Source organism: Lineus longissimus, chromosome 8 (assembly GCF_910592395.1).
Source record: "Lineus longissimus chromosome 8, tnLinLong1.2, whole genome shotgun sequence".
NCBI lineage: Eukaryota > Metazoa > Nemertea > Pilidiophora > Heteronemertea > Lineidae > Lineus > Lineus longissimus.
In genome coordinates this window covers 4,601,030-4,624,606 of record NC_088315.1, presented here as the reverse complement: position 1 = coordinate 4,624,606, position 23,577 = coordinate 4,601,030, and the positions used below count along the sequence as shown (strand labels likewise).

Below are 23,577 nucleotides of genomic sequence, written 5' to 3'. Positions count from 1 at the left end.
TATACCGGTATATTTGGACTAACTTTGAATACAAACTGATGGATCTAGTTGCGTTCCATTTGGATATTTGTAAAGACATAAAGTGTATTCCTTTTATGTCACTGCGTTACCTTTTCTATTGACAATAGAGGAACATTTGCAAGCCACCTTAATGCAAACTTGACACTGGCAATAACAAAGGTTACAGGCAGTCTTTCTAATCCACATTATCACGCTGCCAAACAATGCTTTCTTTTCCATACACTTTCCTCGGACTTTTTCCTAGTTTTTACCTTAAGGGACGATTTAATTAAATGAAAGAGAGATACTAAGAATCATAGTAAACCAAAAACTTACCCTTTCACTGATCGCCGGCGGTCAATTACTTTTCGAACATTCGCGCAGTCTTATTGCAATATCTCTCATTGTTCTCATTTTAAACCATTACCAGCATTGTGTTCATTTTTAGAAAATAATTACAAAACCACAAATAGATAATATTAGATTTTAGAGCCGGAGAAAACAGGAGGCTTTCTACTTGTTCAAACCTTGTTTTGTTTTTGTTTTTTATCCAATAGAAAATCGGCACAAAATATCCGGTGAAAATTTTCAGACGCTTTCTAGTTAGCCTTACAATTTAAAGCGATTTCATATTGCTCTGCAAAAAGACGTAGATGCGAAGACGCAACAGGCGTTATAGGCCGGGGGCCATAGCCAAAAGCTGGCATTTCGGGGGCAAATCAAAAGGCTTTTATAATGATGAATACGGTGATAAAAATGACATAATTAGTTAGACAAAGTTCCCACAAATAAAGTTGCATGTTAACCGGATATACAGACTTTAATCACGAGAATAGTCAGTTATTTTCGGTCATCATTTTAATCCTAGGTGGCCAAACCTGCTTCATTCAGTCCTGCCACCTAGGAGGGAGCTCATGAACTAACATTTTTCTTCAATTTTTGATTTTCTGGGAACTTTAGTGCTATGTAGTTTTAAGAGGGCATCTTACGTATCACGATAAAAATGCTCTGACATGTATATCAAATACATATCAGAGTTGTCACGAATTCTAAAACTCAGCCCCTTTTTCGTTTTGGCCCACGGCGTAATATTGCAGATGACGAGTAATCAGTTTTTCCTTTCGTGGGATGTTCGGGCTCGGTTGCGACGGGTCACAGTAACCGCCCATGGGAACTAGTGCTATATCACCAATTAGTGTATCAAAAAAAAATATTACAGTAGTGTAACAAAAATTTACTGATGTGCGTCATAATATTTACACAGGGAACAGGTTTCGTACGCGCATGACAAATGGGGCAAATAAAGCCCATCTAAAGTTTCTACCATCTTAGCCTGTTCAGCGATAACCACCACAATTTCACAAAGGGAGTGATTCGCATCGTTTCGGCATATAATATCGCCGCCTTTGAAAGATAAAGGCGGTGTAAGTGTCGCGACGAATCAGGGCGATTTTCTTTTAACTGCTGGCAATAAATTACCATCGTACAATAGCTTAAAGGAATGAAGGTATCGCTCTCATTGCAGCATGATCCGACAGATTAGTTAACATTGACGTTATTCTCTTTGGCTCAATAAAGAAGGTTCAAGTGACGAAGAAGGAGAGTGTGGTAATGAGCAGCGGACGCACTTCAATAGTTGTCGGATCAGTTGCAGCACTGACCTCTTCCTGGCACCATCTTGACTCTACAATTTTATTTCTTACAGACTCCAACAGAGACATTTACCTCAGTATAGCTAGCTAAGTGGGAACGGGATCGGATTAATTGCATAGAGGGTTGGCACCAGTATCTTGACTAATAACATTACTTTCTGGCGAAAAAATGTCAAATATAAGAATGCTAGTAACATAGATAGTTCCAATAGTCGAAATGACCCTTGCAGAAAGAACTGACGCATGAAGATACCATTATTTTACCCGTACACCTCCTTTATTTGACAAATCAAACGTTGCAGTTGGTTAATCATCTTATACTAGTGGGCCTAATTGACATTTACCCTTTTAGTAGAATCGCGATATAGGATTGCTCAGAGAAGATCAGTTATACCTCAGTAGTCCGTGGCAAATCTGCCACATCATTCACAGTCACGTGGGGTAAAATGATTTTCAAAATTTTATGGCCGGTGTAACATCTGTGGTTGTTTCCCATGTGTCAGTGTTTCCAAACAATAGGCAGCTAGAGAGACCATGACTTTTCAATAGGGGGAAACACAGAAAAACTTGTCAATCTATCTTTTAGCGTTCCCAAACAATGAGGGGAAACACTCAAAAATAGAAACACTCAAAAACATTACACCGGTCAAATTTTTTCAAAATTTTTTTTTCTCACAAAATGGTTAAAAATGTATTTTTGGGGCAAAGAATAGTCTTGAAATTATAACAAAAAGTATAGAAATTTAAATTCTCAAATGTTCACCAAAAATCAAGGAAGTCGTTTCATGACAATTTGGCACGGTGCAACCTTGTGCGCTGAGAGCACACCGAGATCTGCATCTCCGTTGACCCACATCTGAAATGAGGGAGACTCATTGTTTCATGGGTGTGCTGTAGTGGCTTACTTGCAGATGCCAGAGACACAACTGATATAATAAAGAGAAGAAAACGAGAGTATTATCTAAAGTTAACATGACGGAAACTACTGTCTGGCTCAATCTTCTGAATTATTCAGGTGGGTTGCCATTGTATAATTAACATTTGAATACTGTGTCATTATATCATTCTCACGGCTTGAATATGCATGTTCAACTGTTAGTGAGACACGTTAGGAAATCACTGTTGGCCTATACTGGAGAAGGGGAAGATCGCCTATCCGAGGGAATTCAGCTATTGGGCTTGCAAAATTCATGAAAGCACCAGAAATGGAGTGAGAACTAAAAGTTGAAATAAAAAGTGAAAAATTCAACAAATTCAATAAATTAAGCAAGTAATACAATCGTACAGTACAATGACCGAAGTTGCACTGGAAGTCGACGAACATATTGTGTCGACGCTACAAAAAACTTAGCCGGTGAGGAACGCCTGTACAAACGACGTACATGTATCTTACGTATAGGCATGTGAAACAGACGTACCGAAACGGGTTAAGTTTCATTGACCAAGTATAGTGTTCCTGTAGCGATGTTCGCGATAAAAATGAAGGATATCTGGCCAACTGGTACTCTACCCAGATTCAAAAACATTTTTAAAAACAAGTTCGCACGTTGCATCAATAAAAATAAAACGTAGAGAAATAAAAATTCACCCGAAGGTCGGGCGAAATCACACCTGCTCTTGCAAAGGAATAACAAATTATTCGCACCTCAAGATATCTATCAAGAAATAACAGGACTCCAGGCTCAGAATTATTTGCAATACAACGGAGAATCTACTGAGAGATGTCTTTTAAAACGATAGAATACCACTGAATAGTCGTAGAATGTTTGAAGGCCTTAGTGATCCACGTCTATACACTTCTCATAGGCATTTCTTAAAGTATTTTGGAAACAAGGGTTTCTTTGCCGTTGGCCCTCAGCAATCTAAACACAAAGTGACTGCGAGTGTTTTACTGATCTGCACTTACAGTCCCTATTTTTGGGGAGAAACTGTTTATTTAGTCCTAGTTCAATTTCGAGGAGATACAAATGTTCAACAAACCATCTGAAGGCCCCAATCCACTTCTTATTTGTTACCTGATCACCAACGGATTGGTAGCTTTGCCGTTGGAAATCAGGTTCAGTGTTAGCCAAATCGATATGGAAGTTATTTAAAATTTCAAATGAGCCGTTCAAAGATAAATTGCAAGTCGAAAAAAGATCGAAAATCTCACTCAAAAGCGGGCTTCACATGCGTATGATTACCTCTGAAGTTTGCTACAGGTCGATTTGGCTAACACTGAAATCAGTTTCAGTGTTAGCCAAATCGATATGGAAGTTATTTAAAATTTCAAATGAGCCGTTCAAAGATAAATTGCAAGTCGAAAAAAGATAGAAAATCTCACTCAAAAGCGGGCTTCACATGCGTATGATTACCTATGAAGTTTGCTACAGGTCAATTTTCGAATTCTTTGAAACCGTATAGCTGTGCCCTCCCAATGAACTACAGCGGTCTATCATTTCAAGGGGGTCAATACAATCAACCAAGTAGCATGTTCAAAGAAGAGGATTCAGGTTGATGGAGGAAATATAGGTATCTGAATCCACGGTGGCAGACGTCGTCAAACATCATGAAGGATAAAGCTAATCTGGTTGGGAATAGGAATCGCCATTCCTTTCTTCATTTTCCGTTGACTCGGGATCTAAAACGCAGGCTTAAAACGAGATACCATGGAAATATTATCCAGCCATTGGTAACAGTGGTTAGAGACTAAAGAACGGTGGATGTTTGTGTAAATATGTACTGAACATAGATTTAAACAATATCGTTGTGTACACAGATATACAAGTTGCAGCATATTCGTATGCATAACAACTTCACTACGGCATTTTGTATAACTACATTTCTTTTTACGATTGCACACGGTGTACCCCTTTAACAACAACACTGCAACTTCAACAGTGAGCTCAGACACCTTTAGCAGAGTGATCCCAATGCAAAGACAAGTAAGTGATTATGACATGATATTTGTGTTTTTTCGTCTCCAAGTGTTGATTGAAAGCATCACCGCATATAGTTTTTTGACAAAGCGGCCAGGACACCACCTGGCCTGGCGAGACCTTGACCCAGGCGGTCACTCTCAAGATGCGACGAACTGGCACCAGACAAAATAGTAACGTGCTTCAGGCATGACGACGAGACTATGCGTCGCCAATATCAACTCCACCACGGCCTCGGGCGGGACCGTGGCGCGCACTGAAGCGAGAAAGACAACTGGGTGCGAGGAGCAATGAAGTGCAAATGTCGGAGCGCGCGAACGATGGCACTCGAATATAGCGGTTGGTCAAGATCGATCATTGATTTATTGCTGGAGTGATAACTTTGTTGTTTGCTTACGGTGAGTTCAGTGATAATCGATTGAGTGGAGGAGGTATTTTCGATGGTCAGTCCATGAGGTAAATTTATTAGATAGACACCGACACGATACGACACATGTAGCGACACTCGTAGCGACTGGTATGGCATGTATAGGAGACACCCTAAATTGGCGATTTCGTGTATCTTTATCTTGCCTATACCTGCTTATCATGGCTGCTGCCTATAGTTTCCCTTTATGGGTCAGCTAAAACTGGCTTGATTTTTTCAATAAACCAGTCCGGACTGATTCCAAAATGTTTTAATCCATTGTGGTCACAACCCAATCGCGTTGTTATTTCACGACCTACATATCTTCAGTAATGTTAGAATGAAAATGACAGTTATTTCTTAATCTTGCTATACATGAGGGACGCTAAGGGCCCCGGTGACCACCGATAACTTGAAAATGCAACATATGGATTGATAGAGTATCGAACAGCGCTGTGAGTATCAGAAGCCATTAGTCTTTATGTTATCAGATGATTTCTTTTTCTTATCCTACAAAACGGTTTCACTGCATGACATGATATTTAAAACGTACACATGTAGCACAATCCCATATCTTTGTAGGCGATCTCTTATTATTATCGATAGAAAAGCCTTCTGATGGTATCATCTTGGTTTGTCTAGAAATGAGGTTGCGCATTTTTGGAAAGGTGTTATTTGCAGGCGTGTCTCGATTCAACAGAAAAGATGGTTGTTTGTACTAAGACTAATGAAGAGCCACACAAGTCGTGTGGGCTGAATGCTTAATAATAAAATATCATAATTGTCCCTGTTGTTCAGTAGAGTCTGGGACTGATGTAGGCTACTTGTAAGCAATTTTAATTAGCAATTCAACTCCTTCTTTGTCAACAACTGCAACAGGATACATCACCAATTAAGGCAAATTATGTTCCTCATTAATTCAAGTTTTACAAACTCACCAGGACTCTTATTGTCGCAGAGCAGAGATTTCAGGCGCCTAATTCACCGTTTCATACAAACAAATCTGATGAAGGAAGATTTATACACTTGTTTACTTGTATAGTTTAAAAAAAAACAATTAAGTATCGTAAGGCGTAATAATTATTAAGTCCTTTAATATGTATGTGAACAATTTCGTCTGTTTATCATGATGCTTGGGAATTGAACCAGCCAACACATGGGACCACATAGCCGCTGAACTAAGATGGAAATTTATCGCCGTTTCGACGGCTCCAGTATCGCAATAAATCACTGATACCCACTCCACCAGCACCAGTCTGACACCGGCTGTTCCGAGACACGATCCACGAATATCGAAACAATTATGTCGTTGTGATTCACATTAGCGATCGGGCGTTATTGAGACTGCGGTCCATTTCCCGACAAACCGCACTTGACTTCCGGCGATGTCGCCCTGAAATACCTTCCTTCATGAGTTGCCTCTTAGCCTGAAATGTTTTAAATTTCCCATACTTGCGTGTTTTGCGCTGCGCACCTATATGTGAATGACCGAGTATAAATCAGCCCCCCCCCTCAAAAAAAGAAAAATCCTGGCAAGTTTTGCATACCACGCCACTTCTTGATAAACCAATGGGTGTCTATCATCAATGTACACAATGTCCCAGATTGAGCTTGAATCGCAAGAAACTGATCGAAAAAAATAAATGCTAAGCGAGTCTATATTATATTAATCTTAGAGTTACGAATATTAAAAAAAAATATATATATATGAAAGTAAATACATTGTACTTTTGGCCGCGTTTCGTCTCAATACAAATCCTTTTTACTGTATTCTATCTTAGAGACGCTTATAAACATACCCCAAGGGATACTACCACAACGGAACGTACAGTTTATCGCTTAATTGCAACAGATCAATGTTAATATTCAATACGAGTGTACCTGGCTGTTTTCTCGCGAACGGCAAGCACGTGTACATGTATGGAACTCCGGATTCGGTTACTCTAACTAAACGTCATTAAAATGGCTGATTGTAAGATTCCCAAGAGACAGTGTCACAATCTAGGATGATTAAATATGTATTTATATGATGTTCTTAAAGAGACTCTACAGGCAGGAGTTACGAAGGTGGTTCAGTTTAAGTTAACGAAGTTTCCGAGAGGGGCCTCGCCATCTAACAGTACATCGAAACCTTTCACGATGGATATCTACGACTAAATTAAAAACGACCCAGTCCCTTAAATTGTACATAGTCACATAAAGACAAATTTTACCCCTAGCGTCGGCCTATAGCCCCGTTTGATAAGGGCTTGTAATGTACGATATATGTTAGTTAGAGTTAGAGTTTTAAAAGATAAAGTACTTGTTGTTGAATGGAAAGCACCGGATATATATTCGGGATTGCCTTCCAGTCGTTGGGTTCTAAGAGACAAATGTTCGTGTCAGACAAACACCTTGTCAATTAAAAGGTTGAAATTGTCCTGTTTACGAATACGACAGCTTCCATTTCCCGCAGCTTTCTATTCATTCTGCTCAGCCATCTCTATTTTATTCATTCTATTAGTTCTATTATCCATCTTCCCGATTTACCGCGCGTATAGTCAAGGCCGGGGTGTTTCTATTTGAGTCTTAAATCATTAACGGGTGATCTTTTTTGCATGTATCTGCGTGTTGAAAAATTGTGTAAGGCTGTTGAAAAGGTCTCCAACCACGATAAGATAATTTCCGAAGGGAAAATTTATCGAAACGGAACCCCAAAGAACTTCATGATTTGCCTACCGCAGATGAGCACACGCGCTGGGATGCACTTTTGATTGGACAATAACACCGAAAATACATGTACCCTCAAATTCAGCTCTCGGAAAGGGTAAGTTTTCAATAAGGCGAAAGACTCGCGCGCTTACCGTAACACAACCGCTGCATAGTGTTGTCTCCAAAGTAGATTAAATCAACGCGCATTTCATGGGAAGTGACTGATTGGGTTTCAAATGACAGGTTGTTGATACAGTAGAAGAAATGCATTTATTAGTGTGAAATCAAGGGCAACATTAACTTTTAAGTTAATGTTGATTGTTAAAACAATCACTACTAAAAAAGATTAATCTCGGCAAGTGCAGTTCCAGCGATATGCGTAAAACATGTAACTGCAGTACTGTATTGTGTACTTCAGTTTCCCTGAGTCTCCAGTAGAGACAATGAACACGTACCCCGTGTATGTGACTGACCTTATCTTTTCATATCCACCATATCTATGCTCCGACTCGTGTAACAACACAATCTTACCTGTCAGGAATGATACGCTTCTAATAAGTTTCCGAAGCCTTTCTGGGGACAGTTCTTTTGGTGTGGCGGAGAGGAACTTTGAGCTCAAGACAGAAAAATGTTACACGTATCTGAATATTGATCATTACGTTATTTTACCCCTCACCTCGCAGTAAAAAGAATTCAGCCCTATATCACAATACCAGCTCTATTGTCCTCACATTATTATTATGCCACCCACCTCGCAGTAAAAAGAATTCAGGCCTATAGCACAATACCAGCTCTATTGTCTTCACGTTATTTTGCCACCCACCTCGCAGTAAAAAGAATTCAGCCCTATATCACAATACCAGCTCTATTGTCCTCACATTATTATTATGCCACCCACCTCGCAGTAAAAAGAATTCAGGCCTATAGCACAATACCAGCTCTATTGTCCTCACGTTATTATGCCACTCACCTCGCAGTCAAAAGGATTCAGGCCTATAGCACAATACCAGCTCTATTGTCCTCACGTTATTATGCCACCCACCTCGCAGTCAAAAGAATTCAGGCCTATAGCCCAATACACGCTCTATTGCCTTCACGTTATTATGCCACCCACCTCGCAGTAAAAAGGATTCAGGCCTATAACCCAATACACGCTCTATTGCCTTCACGTTATTATGCCACCCACCTCGCAGTAAAAAGGATTCAGGCCTATAGCCCAATACACGCTCTATTGCCTTCACGTTATTATGCCACCCACCTTGCAGTAAATTAAAAAGGATTCAGGCCTATAGCCCAATACACGCTCTATTGCCTTCACGTTATTATGCCACCCACCTTGCAGTAAATTAAAAAGGATTCAGGCCTATAGCCCAATACACGCTCTATTGCCTTCACGTTATTATGCCACCCACCTTGCAGTAAATTAAAAAGGATTCAGGCCTATAGCCCAATACACGCTCTATTGCCTTCACGTTATTATGCCACTCACCTCGCAGTAAAAAGGATTCAGGCCTATAGCCCAATACACGCTCTATTGTCTTCAAACAAAGCCTGCTCGCACCTAGGCCTAAAATCCGATTGTCCTACAGTCTTTTCAAAGGGTTATCAGGGCAAATCTTTCAAAAATCGACCCTATGAAGCAGCTTCCATATAGGGGTCGGTAGGCCTTCACCGGCAATGGCAAATAGACGTACAGATAAGGTAAAATGGATCATACACAAGTAATACGGTAAAATGAAGTTCGCAAAATTGGTAATGTGCAGTTCGCAAGGTAACAGTTGTATGCATTTCGGTAGAGTAGGTCTGACAGCATATGTTTCAAAACATCCGTTATCTCATTTTTTTCTTCATGCAAGGACAGAAAAATCAAACGACCAGAAACGTGATTAAAAAAACCGATCGCCGAGAACTAATACATATGTGTCACTTATGCCACAAAATAACTTTTTTGTCCGAAGTCGGATATTTTACAAAAATTAGATAAGGGGCGTACTCGCAGCCCAGCACAATTACAATGACACTATGTAACATGAAATCTTGTATATCACCGTTCTAAGAATTCTAAATGTCCCCTGGTAAACGTCTTCTTCCCGTTGTGAGGAAATTAAGATATGGGTTTAGAGACCCAATGCCTTCAATACCTTAAAGATGAAAAGCGCATAACCCTTTCTCCCCGCGACACTCTATGACATATATTTCTACCGCGCAGTGTTAGCATTTGGGTAAACGTTGGAGATATCAAATAGGAACTTTAAGAATATTATGCATGCTATTTATTTCGACTTATCAATGAAATGCGCTCCAGGTAGGCCATTTGCTGCCATGGATACGGCCGACACACCCAATCAAAAACGCAAATGCGTGACATGCTACATTTAAATAGGATCGATTTGTGCCCCTAATGACTTGCGTTTGATATTGAAAATATATATTTGCGCTCTGCACCCATGTCCGAAGCTAAGTCTCTATCATAATGGTCATACTAGGTTGAAGAAATATTGCGTAAAAGGAAAGTTTGACTTGAAAACTTGAGGGAATGCCTTGCACCTCTCTGGTTCTAATAAAACAATAAAGAAAACTTGACTTTACCTGTAGGTCTGGCTAAGGCGATGTGTAACATGGCCAGTGCAAGCACTGTGATTAAGAACCGATTGGCCATTCTTGAAACTCCCCTGAACTCGTATTCCGTCGAAAAAGGCTCTAAAGCTCCCGTATCCAGTTTAAGAGGCAAACGCAGGGACCTTATCTATAACTGCTCTTGCGATACCTAGCGACGGATTTTAGCGGGTTTACTAACACTAAATTGCATAAGTTATGAGCAGTGTATGAGCGATTGTCTACCTGGTGGCGAGGTTGGCTGCGTGGGAATTCGAGGTTTATTGTATCTGATGAGCGACTTTCGCAGCCAAGCGTATATGGGGATGGTGTTTGAGCGGAGGGATAGGTTGGGAGCACGCCACCGCATTGTGGGTGATGAACTTCATGTCCAACAAATTGTTTTAACGATTTAACCGATATTATATTTGAGTCACGACGCCATATAGCATACTTGCATCAAAACCAATCCTAGTACAGGTATATCATTAATTTTTTTAATTTCTAAAAGAAAATTCTTTTCAAACTATACTAATTCATGCATGGATCACGCCGATAAGCAGCTCCCCAAGTTGCTCTGAAACATTTGAGTAGAGGCTGTAGAAGGTATACAAAAAGTTGTGTAATTGTCACGGGGCGAAAAGTAAAGAAACTATACCATTATGCGCGTGGTTTACGTTTTTTGGATGCAGAAAGAATTTGGGACTTTCTCTAAGAATCCGTGCAAGTCTGTGTTCCAATTCTTTGCCGAAAAAATATTTTAGGCGTCTTCTGATCGACTAATGCTACCTGAACGGAAGTCACATACTCCTGCTTGAGGAAAGAGGCAAATGTTGCTTTATTTCTCTTTTTCTTGTACAATTACGAGTGCTTCCGGCAGGCACATTACTACTGCCGTTAAAGTGACCGTAACAATGTGTAGTTCCGGCAGGCACATAGTACTGTTGCATGAAACTTTGGCGCACCCACTGCATTTTGTCGCCCGTACGCCAGCTCACACTCCCTTCGCCAAAAATATTAATAAAATTCTTTATAAAAAAGAAGCTTTTCCCGTTTGCATTTTGGTATTGTATAAATATTATTATGTATACTGTCAAATAACCCTTACGGGCAAATTCTGCGGTGTTGGGCGAATGCTAATATACTGCTATTATACTTCATGTTGTGTGCAAAAATATCATCAGAGCAGGACATTTTCATTTTTTTATGACGAATAGAAATGCACTTCTTTTGTTTGAAATTGAAACACACTGCTTCCATTTATGCAGAGAAAGAAAATTATTGCGCCAACTGCATTTTTCGAATAGTACAAAATAGCTGGTTTCTCAGTTAGTTTGTCCCCTATTTGGGTTGTTTGGAACTAGAAACATTAAATACTATAGTATCGGCAACACATCTTTGTGTCGACAAGTCTCGGAAATTCTACATTCAGTTTTTGTGAGATCTTCGTTGTAGTCAGAAATCAGTGTGTAGTTTGTAAAGTTCGGGTTTAGGGGTTCAGGGGTTTTCAAGATAAGACGTGGGAAAAGAGTATCCTTCATCAGAAGATTGATTGCATCCGGGGAGAATGGGGAACAAGCCACATTACCTCCCCAGATCCCCCATGCTTAGTTCATCTTACTACAACTAGTTGGCGTAAACGAGTCGTACGAATTGAACTAATTGTACCAAAAGAAGCATCGCCAAGGAAAATTCAGAGAACGACCGATACACGCGCTCAATAATTTCAATGTCTTGTCGAGATTATCATCATAATTGAAAAGTTCAGTATCGATTTCTAAGTTTTGAAAGCATCGTATTCGTTCAAACTAGTTTTTTTACAATGTTTACTAGATTAACTAAGACTTATCCTTAAATCCTCGTGTGCTCAATGGTGGCCAGCTGCCAAAATGTGTTGGCTTAGAGAGACATTACGTATGCCCCTCACCTCTCTGTAAAAGGAATTCAGGCATACGCTAATACCCGGTCAATTGTCTTCAAACAGAGCCCGCTCGCACCTAGGCCTAAATTCCGATTGTTTTGCTGTATTATGAAAGGATTATCAGGGCAAGACATGATAACATCGACCCCCACGAAAAATCTCGCATGCGGGTCCATAGACCTAAACTGACAAGGGCAAATAATGGTAATTGTCATGCAAATGCCCCGTCTGCGAATGCGCAGTGAAGTCCTAGATGGCCATGCTGTTGTCCTTTTTTTGCCGACGTCAATCGACGAATTGCTATTTCGAGTTGACGAGAGAAGTCCGTATTGCTCGCCGCAAGTATCTTTATCAATAGGCCAATATATGTGTCAGTGCTTAGAGTACAAACCGAAGGATTGATAGAAAATCATGAATTTATAAAAAAATGTATCGAATGTTCTAGAAATTCTTCGATTATTTCTCACATATTATTTCAATAGGTCTAAAGACTTCAGATGACAAAGGGTGTGCATAGTGCTATTATAACCACCAGCTCACAATTATGGCATTCTTTTGGCGTTTTTGTGGTTTAAACTTTGAATCTAATATGCATACAAAGGGTGTGTTATTAATTCTCACATCCACCCTGAAGAATGAGTTCTCCGCATTGCCGAGCATCTTATCAGGCCTTCCAACTTACCGACTTTATTAAATAAAATTTCCTTTCCAAGAACAGGCAAGCTCGGCAATTTGGAAGGCCTGATAAGATGCTTGGCTATGTGGGGAACTGATTCTCCAGGGTGTCATCGGAGACAATTAATGCGTCAATTTGTAAGGGATTCCTTTACATATAGGTCCTTATATAAGCAAATAGTTACGCCTGACGATCAATCCATATTCGCTCCGTTCCCTGAGGCTGTTGTAGGCTTTTTTCAAGCAGCCAATATAAAATGTATCCGCAATGCAGAGTCGGTTTATTCTCAGACAATACCGTTTAAATTATTTAAGAACTTACGAGGTTAATCAAAACCAGTGTTCATCAGTAAGGGAAAGATATATAGTGGTAGGTTTTGCAAACGAAATTTGATTAAGACAGTAAGGAATGAGGTGGTAGCGGAGCTGTATCACGAGGTTATAAAACCCCTCTAAAAAATGCGAGTACACAATGCGGCATGAAATACTAAGAGAATTTCGTAGTTTGAAGAAATGCCCTGTATCTTTATTTTCTTTAGAAGTTCAGAGCTAAATGAGATTTGATTTTTGTCCGTCTTGGTATTATATTTCCAGCAAAAATTGAATTCAAATTATTATCCGAGTTCCCTTTGAAAAAAACAAGCTTTTGGCACTTATAAAATTCCAAACCCATATACTATTAATTTCTGGTAGTATTGATGTGCATTAATAATACACAAGATAAACAACAACAAAAACAACATCCCCAAAAGCTAAATTTGACACCATATAAAGGTTTTTGCCCATGGCCGTGGGCAACACAACATCCTCGAGGTTTTGCTATTGGCCATTGACATGAATCGAATCCGTCAGAGGAGTTTGTCAATTCACCAACAAAATAAACTGATAATTTGAGTTTATTTATCGAAAACAATATCGATTACGGACGATTCTGATTACCAGATCTTAAAGTTTTGTAATACCAGGTGCGGGCCTAGGTATCTATTGACTCTCATCTCTAACATCGTACCGTTGCAACCCAATTGTCATCTTCGTTGTCTACCAATCTCTCCCTAAATCTTTAGAAACTTGTAAAAACTAAAATGTTGTTTACTGTAAAACGAATCACCTAGGGGAATTTTCCTCGCCTCATAATAGGTTCGATAATTTAATTGTTGCCAAAGAAGATATCTGATTCGCTCGCATGATTGATTATATGTCAGATCAATTGATACAACCAATCGGCAACGGGGATGACAATGGCGCTCAGTTAGACAGACAAACTTGTCTCCTGTATCATTTTGAGTTTGGCTGGTTCCGACGATAAAGTGAAAGATCATTTTGGTGCCGGGTGATTGCGTAATTTCGATTCAGAAAAAGGACTAACAATATCTTTATGAGGAATATTTAGGAGAGCAAACATAATTATTTTAGTTAAGCTGGAGGCTGGACTTGGGATATCATTTAGACATTTTGTCATTAATTACCCTGAATTCAAGAAACGGAACTCATTGCAGGCCACTTGAGGAAGAAACCGTCACAATATTTCAAAAAGGATTCTATTGATGATAAAAACTCAAGATTTACAAAAATAACGCATATGTACTTTAAATCCTGTCAGAAGAATCAGTGAACTCGTAATATTGATATTCAAATCTGATTTTAAACAAACCTTGCCATCACCCGGTGCTAAATTTTGTTGGAACGACTTGTATCAAACAGAGAAAGAGCTGAGCGGGGAACAATATTTCCCAAAAAATTTCTTGAGGATATTTTGGTGAAGGTAGACAAGATGTACGCATATTTGGTTGTATTCTTGGTTGTCTGCCTGATATGCCCTAACCTGGTGCTTGCTGAAGAGGGCGATGATGCGTACGCGGCCACGAAGCCATTCGTACCCATTCCGGCGGAAATCCAGGGTTGGGCAACGATGAACCCTACATTCAAAGGTGCAGCACTGCTAGTTCCAAATACCAAATCAGAAGACTACGGGGGGAAATGTCTCAATCCTAAAGATCCAGACATGAATGGAGTCGACTGTTTCCTTAAATGCAAGCTACTTCAAGTCAAATATCAGAAGGAGGAAATAGAGACCAGCTGCCAAGGGTTTAACTTCGGAGGCAAGGATTTCAACTCTGCTGGAAAGTGCCAATTGATAGCGCCCTTCGTCGGTGAGAAAGATGAAATGGCACCGTTTCTTATTAAAGGAAAAAAGGCTCATGGAATGAAATTTTATGAAATGAGTAAGTTAGTTTTTGTATCAATAAATCTTTAACAGTATATTGAAGTGCAATGTGTAAATTGAAATGTCCAATTAGGAGTTAGATCAGTTAGAAGAAATAAAACACGAAAACTAAAAGCTTTGCTAAGGCAGAGTCATGGCTTGGACCTAGTACATGGATGGAACTATTCTCTTGTGAGAGCTGTTTTTGTTTTTTGTTAGTGCAGATTTTTCCCTCTCCTTTTCCTGTTTCAACATGGCGACGGCGAATGAACAGGGTTTTAAGATTAATGTTGGAAGATAGAAATTGCGAATAAAATCTCACCTGTTTCCTTAAGATTCACAGGTAAAAGTCTATGTGCAATTACTCCCTTTCATCTTTTTCTCAACACCCTGCATCATTAATGCTTAAATCATTTTCTTACCTTCAGAAAGTAACTTTAAGGGTAAGAAATCACCTACGATCGTAGTATGATTGCTTTATCTAATTCTCTTACCTACAGAGTGTCCTGCTGATGAGAATGGCAAGCCTCAGAAGTGGTCCAGCGGGATGTGCATGTCAACGGAGGACTCTTAGACAGCAGATACGGGAAGGCGTCTGGAATGAATGTGACACGTGACACGCCGCGGTGTCGCATCGAGTTCATGCTGTACGAAAGTACCAGCAAATTGATATACAAACCGGGATACAATGTTCGCTTATATATTCGTGAGTCCAGCTTCCAGTTGTTGTTGTTTTTTGTCGTTTTGACGGGCCCAGTGCTTTGCGATCATCCGATATTTCCTGCACCTCCGGGATTTCAGCATCTGAACGTCTTATCATCGAAGTAGATAGAAAAGATAGAATTTATAGTTGGAATTTGAAATCACGGGGATGAAGAAAAGAAAAAGTAGTGCTTCGACATACCATACTCTATTACCCACACTTAGTTTAATTGTGAAGAGTTTTCTATGTAACAACACGCCGGGAAGCAGTGTACATGTCTGTACATCGACTAAGCATTCTTATTCAAATCTATTTCGGGAGAACATTTATAACAGTTAGGAAATGGGACTCATCTTCAGTACCAGACATTTGATCAGAATCAGGACTCTAACCGTAACGTGATGGTCTTATTGCCGGGAAAAAGATGTGCTTTCATAATTATTGTTGTCGAGTGACGTCCACCATAAGAGAATTGGCGGTTTTTGCTTCGGTTGTGCACGGAGAGAGAAAAGAATATAGTTTCTCGCTCACCTAATTGTCCACAGCTTATCTGGTGGAGCCGTTTTCGGTCCTGATGCATTGTTTTCTATCTGCAATACTTATTTAAGTAAAACTGTAGATCACGAATGAAACAGAAAATTGTGGCAAAAAATAATTGAATAATATATTTAAGTGAAATTTCATGAAAAATCGGAAGCCACATTTGGTGTCCCTGACCTCGAATTTTGCTGCCAAACTAAATTTATAGTACGTTATATCTACATGGACCTTTCTTTAGTTGCCTTTTTCACAAGCTTTGTTTTGCTTGTTTCATTGCAAACGTTTAACAAATAGGAATTAAGAATTATTTTCCTATTTATTCTTGCTGTCCTATCAAATAAACGTCCCGAGTCCAACTCCATATGTCGCCGAGATGACGACCAAGACATTGTGATGTTTAAACAGTATCAATTCCCAAATTGAGAACATCTTGTCCAATTGAGAACTTGTTTAACTCCAAGTGCGTTTCAATTTTGTTATTCATATAATTATTACATTTGTCCTCTTATAAGTTGCACATATCATAGTATTGTATAAGCCTAAAAGACCCTTGTCAGTTATTGATGACGTCCAACCAATTAGAAATTTGATGACTTGCTTAGCCTCGCTGCATCAACGCAAATTCAATTCCCATTGAGATCCCGAAAAAAGGTAGGGTTACAAAACGGTCAAAGTTAGTCATGATGTCAGGAAACCATTTTGTTATTCAATTGTTTTTCTTGTATGTTAGAAAGGATTGATAAAGTAGGCACCACGAATCAAGATTCTGATTGCATTAAGTTGTTAAATTTATTTCAAACAGTTTTTGCACAAAGAGTAAAATCGTACCTTAAATAAAACGAAGTACATTTAGGTTAGAGTTTTTGCTATAGTCGACCTAGGTAAAGTTGTGGCTCTCAGTCTTTTGTAATAGTTATCTTAAACTCTAATCACGTACATTCTCCTCAGGTGCATCACACAGCCATGTACATCTCTGATATTGAATCTTGTAAGTTTGCTACAAGTAACAAAAACAACTGTTAAAGGGAAGTGTTGAAAATGTAGACCCGTGTAAATCTTGTTTTCAACAACTTGAGATAGTACATGTCTCATCTGATCTGATTTTCTACCGTTTCTATTAAGAAAACAAAGGTATATTACAGTAATGATACAATTAAGTGATTAAATTAAATTTTGTAAGTAATTATAATCCTAATTGTGCTTTGATAGCATGCAAAGGTAAACTTCCATTCACACAACATCCAGTACAAACCACCATAGAAGTATTTCAAGACATTTGTTTTATGGTTCTTTCAATGTCTTTCTAAAGACACCTACTAAACCCTAGATGTTTACCAAAGATGCCCTAGGATAAAACTAGCTATTAAAGCTCTGAAATAAGCTTTCGACATTCTCGAGACAATGTGAATGTCCCAGATCATTGTCAGTTAAAACCCTAGATTTTGTAACTTATTGCACATAATCATGCGTTTAATGCATTAAGACAGCCGGTATATTAATTACATGTATTAAATGTTTTTGTCCACAGTATTTCTTAACAAAGATGACACGAAAGGATACGGTAACGTACGTCTCAGGTCTCTGATCATAACAAATAACACCTTTTGGGAACTGTTATGCTATACAAATCATTGCTTTAAATTTCAGATTAACACGAGTATATAGATGTATGCCCAATCAAGGAGCTTGGCACATTCGTATGTCCACCGTAAACCTCCGAGTCTTAATATTTGCCATAAGCGCCAGTTTTTGCAAGTAGGCCTACATGTAAATTTCTGAAAAAATAAAAATAAAAAAATTTTCGCAGCGATCTTTCTTTCGGAGAATTACGACATTTCGTTTGGTTTTTCCAATCAAAGAAATATTTCGAAATTTTTATTTCTACGAGTACAATTTATTCGCGAAATTCGCAAAAAAGAAATAACCACATAAATTAGACGGTTTCCAATACATGAATATGTTGCTGGTAAAGATTGTAAGTGAAGAACAATTCTGACAGGCGAATCAAATAAAATTTGAGTTTTTAAAAAATTAATTTTTTTTATTACAGGAAGAAAACGGTTATGTGTAGGCTACAAATAATTCAATCCATGTTAACTCAGCAAATTATAGCTAAAGATAGGTAATATCATTTACGTTGTAGTTATTGTAGTATTCTTTCTTCTTCTTTGAATTTTTATCAACACTGCTGGGTCATGTCCATTTTCAATATAATGGTACATTTGTTTTGAAATTGTTTATTGCAACTGAATAGATTGAAATTAATCAATTCTATGAACGGCACATCCGACATCGCAAGCAAAAGCAAAATGTTCGGTTTGGGTGCAATGAAGCAAATATAAAAAAACTGCGACACGAGCGTTCTCGCGATCGCAGTCACTGGAAACATGCCCAATAGTCACGACGATCTACACCACGATGGGTAAAGGTATTGGTTTACCTTTGCAACACAATAGAAACAAGGCCTTCCCATTACTGTGTTGGAGGGGTACAATCCTATAAAATAATAAATGCGGGCCTACGCCCCTCAAAATGAACTAATCTTTGGTAGGTTATATTCTATGTTTTCTTTCCAGGTTAGCACGTAGTTTTATGAAAAAGGCATTTACACGTCGACAGTGGAAAATGGTTCATTATAATGCAATCTATTCAGTAATATTCGGAGAAATAGTTTACTATTGAAAATAGCGTTTTACATTAATAGCGTTTGCGCTACGTTTGTATTTACAATGTATAGTTACAATCTATGAGGCTCTAAACGACGTTCTTTCATTCGTTGTGATACATAGTAGTATCATACATTTTCCAGTTTCGATATTTTAAAACGTTTCACCCGTACCGTATTCAAAATGGATGTCATTGTTGTCCTGCCATGTACAGGTCCAATTTTATTGTTTATTTCTTCATCTTAGTATATAATATGTAGGTTCTCATGGCGATATACATAGAAGTTTGAAGTTCTTTCTCCTTGAGAACCGATCAACTCCAAAAACGATGTTATCAAACTCGGCGCTCCCGAGTGATATGATACAAAGGTAATGTCAATAATCAAAATGTTTTTCTGGTATTTTTTTCCGACCATCTATCGACCCATTAACATGTATACCTTTCTCAGTTTCATCATGTCGGTGTGCAAGGGATAGTAGTCCTAGGGCTGATAGTCCGTGTAACAATAGCCCGCATTGCTAAATGTTTTGGTTAGGGTTAGCGGTACAATAGATCATGCTGCTTAATTGGTCAAATGCAATGCTACCGGACTATGACTCCAGGGGGACTATATCCGCTGTCACACCGGGGATAATTGTATTGTACAATCTACATGTCTTTGCTCAAATAATCTACACCCTTATGCATCGTATACCTTTTGGTGAATATCTCTCTCTGCCCTCTCATAGACAAGTCTCTAACATTGCTTACATGTATATAATCTGCGTTTTAAACGGGCATATTCCGCTTATATCATGGCAACATCAGATTCATCATATCGTCAACTGACTCGAATATGCTTATAAGTTATGGGTATATTCGAGTCAGTTGAGGATTTTTGAACTAATGATTGTTTTGATTTCTCATCTATTAAAAGCAACTGTCGAATATAACACCAAGTATGTGTTATAAGTGCGAAATGCCAGGACAATTTATCGCTCCATTGATTAAAAACAGACCCTTATGCATGTGATCTTGAGCGATACGTTTTTTGATGTAATATACAGGTAACAATTGTTTTGTTGATTGTTATATAATGTCACGTGGTACAATTTTAGGCCCGGTGTAGAAGTTTAAAATGTCCTGGGATAGAATGTCCGGGAAACAATGGATTATATTATGCGCTTTAATCTCTGAGCTATTGGCGGTCATGGCCTCTATAGAACCAGATAGCGGAATACAATAGGCCGGACACTTTTTCCAGGGGGACATTTTCTTCTTTTACACCGGGACAAGAATAATTGTGGACAGTTGTACTGAGTCTACAATGAAAAGTACCACAGCACCTTTCTTATTTCTGCTCCGGACTCGACCGTATCTTACAGGCAAGGCTCCAACTGATTACACCCTCCACTGGATAGCGCTTACAATTTAATTGTGATATAGATATTACAGACCATGTTGTTGTATGTAGAGTATCATAATTGAGAATATATATTGAGTGCTTTAAGAAATATTGTCTAATGTCCTTATTGAGAATAAATTTATCGCTCTATAAAATATTTTGTCAGTGTCAAATTTCTTTTCTTTCAAAACGAAAATAGTACAGGTGAATATCGAGGTTTTCATCTACGCTTGCAATCAAGTTGAATTACCAGTATCATTTAACACTCAATTCAAATGCGCTTTTATAAATCAAACATCGTCGAGTTTCTGCTATTTTACCCTGTTACTACCCTTTCTGCACGATACCGTTGTCCAACACTTGTGCTATCTGGCTTTTAAAAGCAAATTGGCGATAGGGAACATGAATGAATCACAAATAACACAAAATGAGTTTTGTTATTCTGCAAGCAAAATTTTCGAAAGTGTGAACAGAATTTCTTTTATCCAATTTGTAGTTATATTTTGATGTTGAGTTTGCAAATTGAATGTACGTACAATATATAGAAGTAATTGTACAATGTACAGAATAATTTTAAATTTTTTAAATCTTTTAAATATTAAATCTTTTAAATATTAAATCTTTTAATTCGGAATCAGACACATACAAACTGTAACATATTAGTGACTGCAAAAATTATGTATGTATTCCCATGAATTGTGACTAGCTTTCATCTCCAAAGGTAATCTTCTCTTTTTCTAAGCTAATATAAAATCGTGCTGATAATCTCAACGGAATCTCATCGAATTTTTGAAAGTATTGTATTTCAATGAATAAGCTGACATAGTTGTAGTTGTCTTTTATTTTGATAATCAATAATGAAATCACATTAGAATTCTGATGAAAAGGTTTCAATGAACTTTATAGCGACAAACAGTATAATACAAGGCGTACCGGTTTTTGTTCGCGAAAAAGAGAAAAACAGTGTCTAAATGTAGCGGTGGGGATGTAACACAAAGAAAAAATTAAACATGCATGTGTGATTGTTGGGGAGAAAGGTAACCTCCGTTTTATCTGATAGACATGTATATGGTTATTAACCCTTGCACTCCATGATATTGAGGCCATCCAGACATGTACATGATGAAAATAAGATATATATAACATAAGAAGAAAAAACATTTGATATGTTCACCTACTTTTTGAAACAAAATTGACCGGAACCAACGGTCAAATATATATAGACATCTGATTGGACCATTTCTAGCGAGCATTACGGAGACACAGAATCTGACACTTCTGATTGGATAAGACCGGACCAAATACTGCTTTTGGAAATCCCCGAACAGGCGTAATAGGCAGGAAGGTTCATGTTAAGCATTTCATTCCATGCGTCTTAAAATGTATATATCACAACACTTTTTTCATCATTTGATCAATGATACTGCCACGGGGATATATTTTGATCAAAAAAGACCAGGAGTCATCTAAGTCCTCCGGTATATATCCGATGGTAAACAAACCCCCTGGGGTACTCGCCAGAGGACACCACGGCAAAAAAAACCCGCCTCAAACTTGTAAAGTTATATGTAAATATACTCAAGAACAAAATGAAAAACAAATCGATGATATACCACAGTTATAAACAAGGCCGAGGAAAAAGTACCCAGAATGCCTCTACGGTACTGATATCCGTGGCGGGGCCGTATCAAATAAACTATTCCTTTATCAAAGAGTATCGCGATTGTGAAGTATTGAAGACTGCCACGTCACGCATGTGACAGTTACCTTATGCATGATGTATAATGTGGATTGCGTTCTTTCCTAGTGTGGGTTCACAACGCATTCAATGGCTTTTTCGATTTGTTATTCGCATTAATTTATAATCAATCTATCGTATTGGAATTTCGATTGAAATACGATGATAAATGCTCAATCAGTATATGAAATTTGCATATGTAGCCCTAGTTCAGGAAAATACATTTGTATATACATGTATTGAATTTACGAAATCGATGCAGACAAAAAAGGAGGAACTGGTGAATTATTCCATTTCACACGATTCTAATATTTACTGAAATTTCTTCAATACACCGTACCAAAAATCTTGACGTTTACTGTTTTAAAGCGAATACCCTTAGCTAACAATGAGAAAGAATATATATTCATTTACACAGTTTTTCCTTAATCTGAAAGTGTTAAACGCCCATGAAGTCAGCTAAAGTACATAATGGTTAACATGGAATTGCTCCTGAAACTTTCATTATGTCCTGAGGAAGAGCCTCCAGGCATCACAAACTGCATAGCTACAGGTCAATGATCTTGACGAAAATAACTTAAGTTACCTCATTCGCGTTACAAAGCATGATAAAACCAAGTCCTTTCACTTGTTTAAAGCTTCGGGGCTTTTCGGGTTTGTTCTTTATGATTTCAGTATGCAGCCTCCGGGCATTAGTACTATATTTTGTGTCTAGCAGTACTCACACAACATTGTGATACAACAGGTGAAAGGAAACTAGCGTATTTTGTCCCCAGAAATACTGTTAGAGTTAAAGGGATGTGTATGCATGACAATGTGATCATTGATAATAAAAAAGAATTGAATATTCTTCCAATCGCTATATTTTGTTTTTTGTTCATTAAATGAATACTTTTTTACACACACTTAGAGTATTCGACGCTATAAAGCTTCATAACCAGCAGTAAACAAAGTGTACAGGGTCATATCCGAAATTAATTTTGATAACTGATACTGATAATTAGTGATTTTTTTTATCTATCATTCGATGTGTCTATTCTTATCTAAGCTGGCAACGTACATTCCTTAAAATTGTATCTTAGTTGTTTTAAACAGGTTTCGCTCCGTACGAAGCACATTGACATACATTATATTTTGTTGTCGGTTACTTTGAATTCTCGCCTGCTCAATTTCTCGTTACAAACTCGGGGAAGTAACATTTTACATGAAACAGAAACATCATGGCAACTCGAGAATTTGACATGCGAGAAAACGCAATGCCTGATATTCTCTAATTTCTTGGAAGTCTTTCTCCGTGAATTGTTGGCAACCTTATTGTCCTTACCCGATAACATACTGTCACTGCCTAAAAACAATTATATATCATCGCTATAAACTGGTATGTGTACGTTCTGGGAAGGGAAGTTCCTATTCTGTGTCAATGATTGATGGAGCCTAAAATAGAATGATACTGGGTGCTTCCTGGGAGGCGTCCGTTGTCAATG

General features: G+C 38.2%; 1 protein-coding gene and 1 long non-coding RNA gene across 2 annotated transcripts in view; one reads left to right on the top strand and one right to left on the bottom strand.

Moving 5' to 3' along the window:
• LOC135492708 (uncharacterized) overlaps positions 1–10,485 on the bottom strand; it is a 46,253-nt gene extending 35,768 nt beyond the window's left edge. The window contains exon 1 of the mRNA XM_064779303.1: positions 10,257–10,485. Coding sequence (XP_064635373.1) covers positions 10,257–10,326 — 70 coding nt within the window. The 5' untranslated portion in view covers positions 10,327–10,485. The remainder of the gene's footprint in view (positions 1–10,256) is intronic.
• A 3,680-nt stretch (positions 10,486–14,165) lies between these two features.
• LOC135492907 (uncharacterized) lies at positions 14,166–20,510 on the top strand. The gene is made up of 2 exons (XR_010448161.1): positions 14,166–15,080; positions 15,562–20,510. It is a non-coding gene; the product is annotated as an uncharacterized LOC135492907 (long non-coding RNA).
• The last annotated feature ends 3,067 nt before the right edge of the window (positions 20,511–23,577 follow it).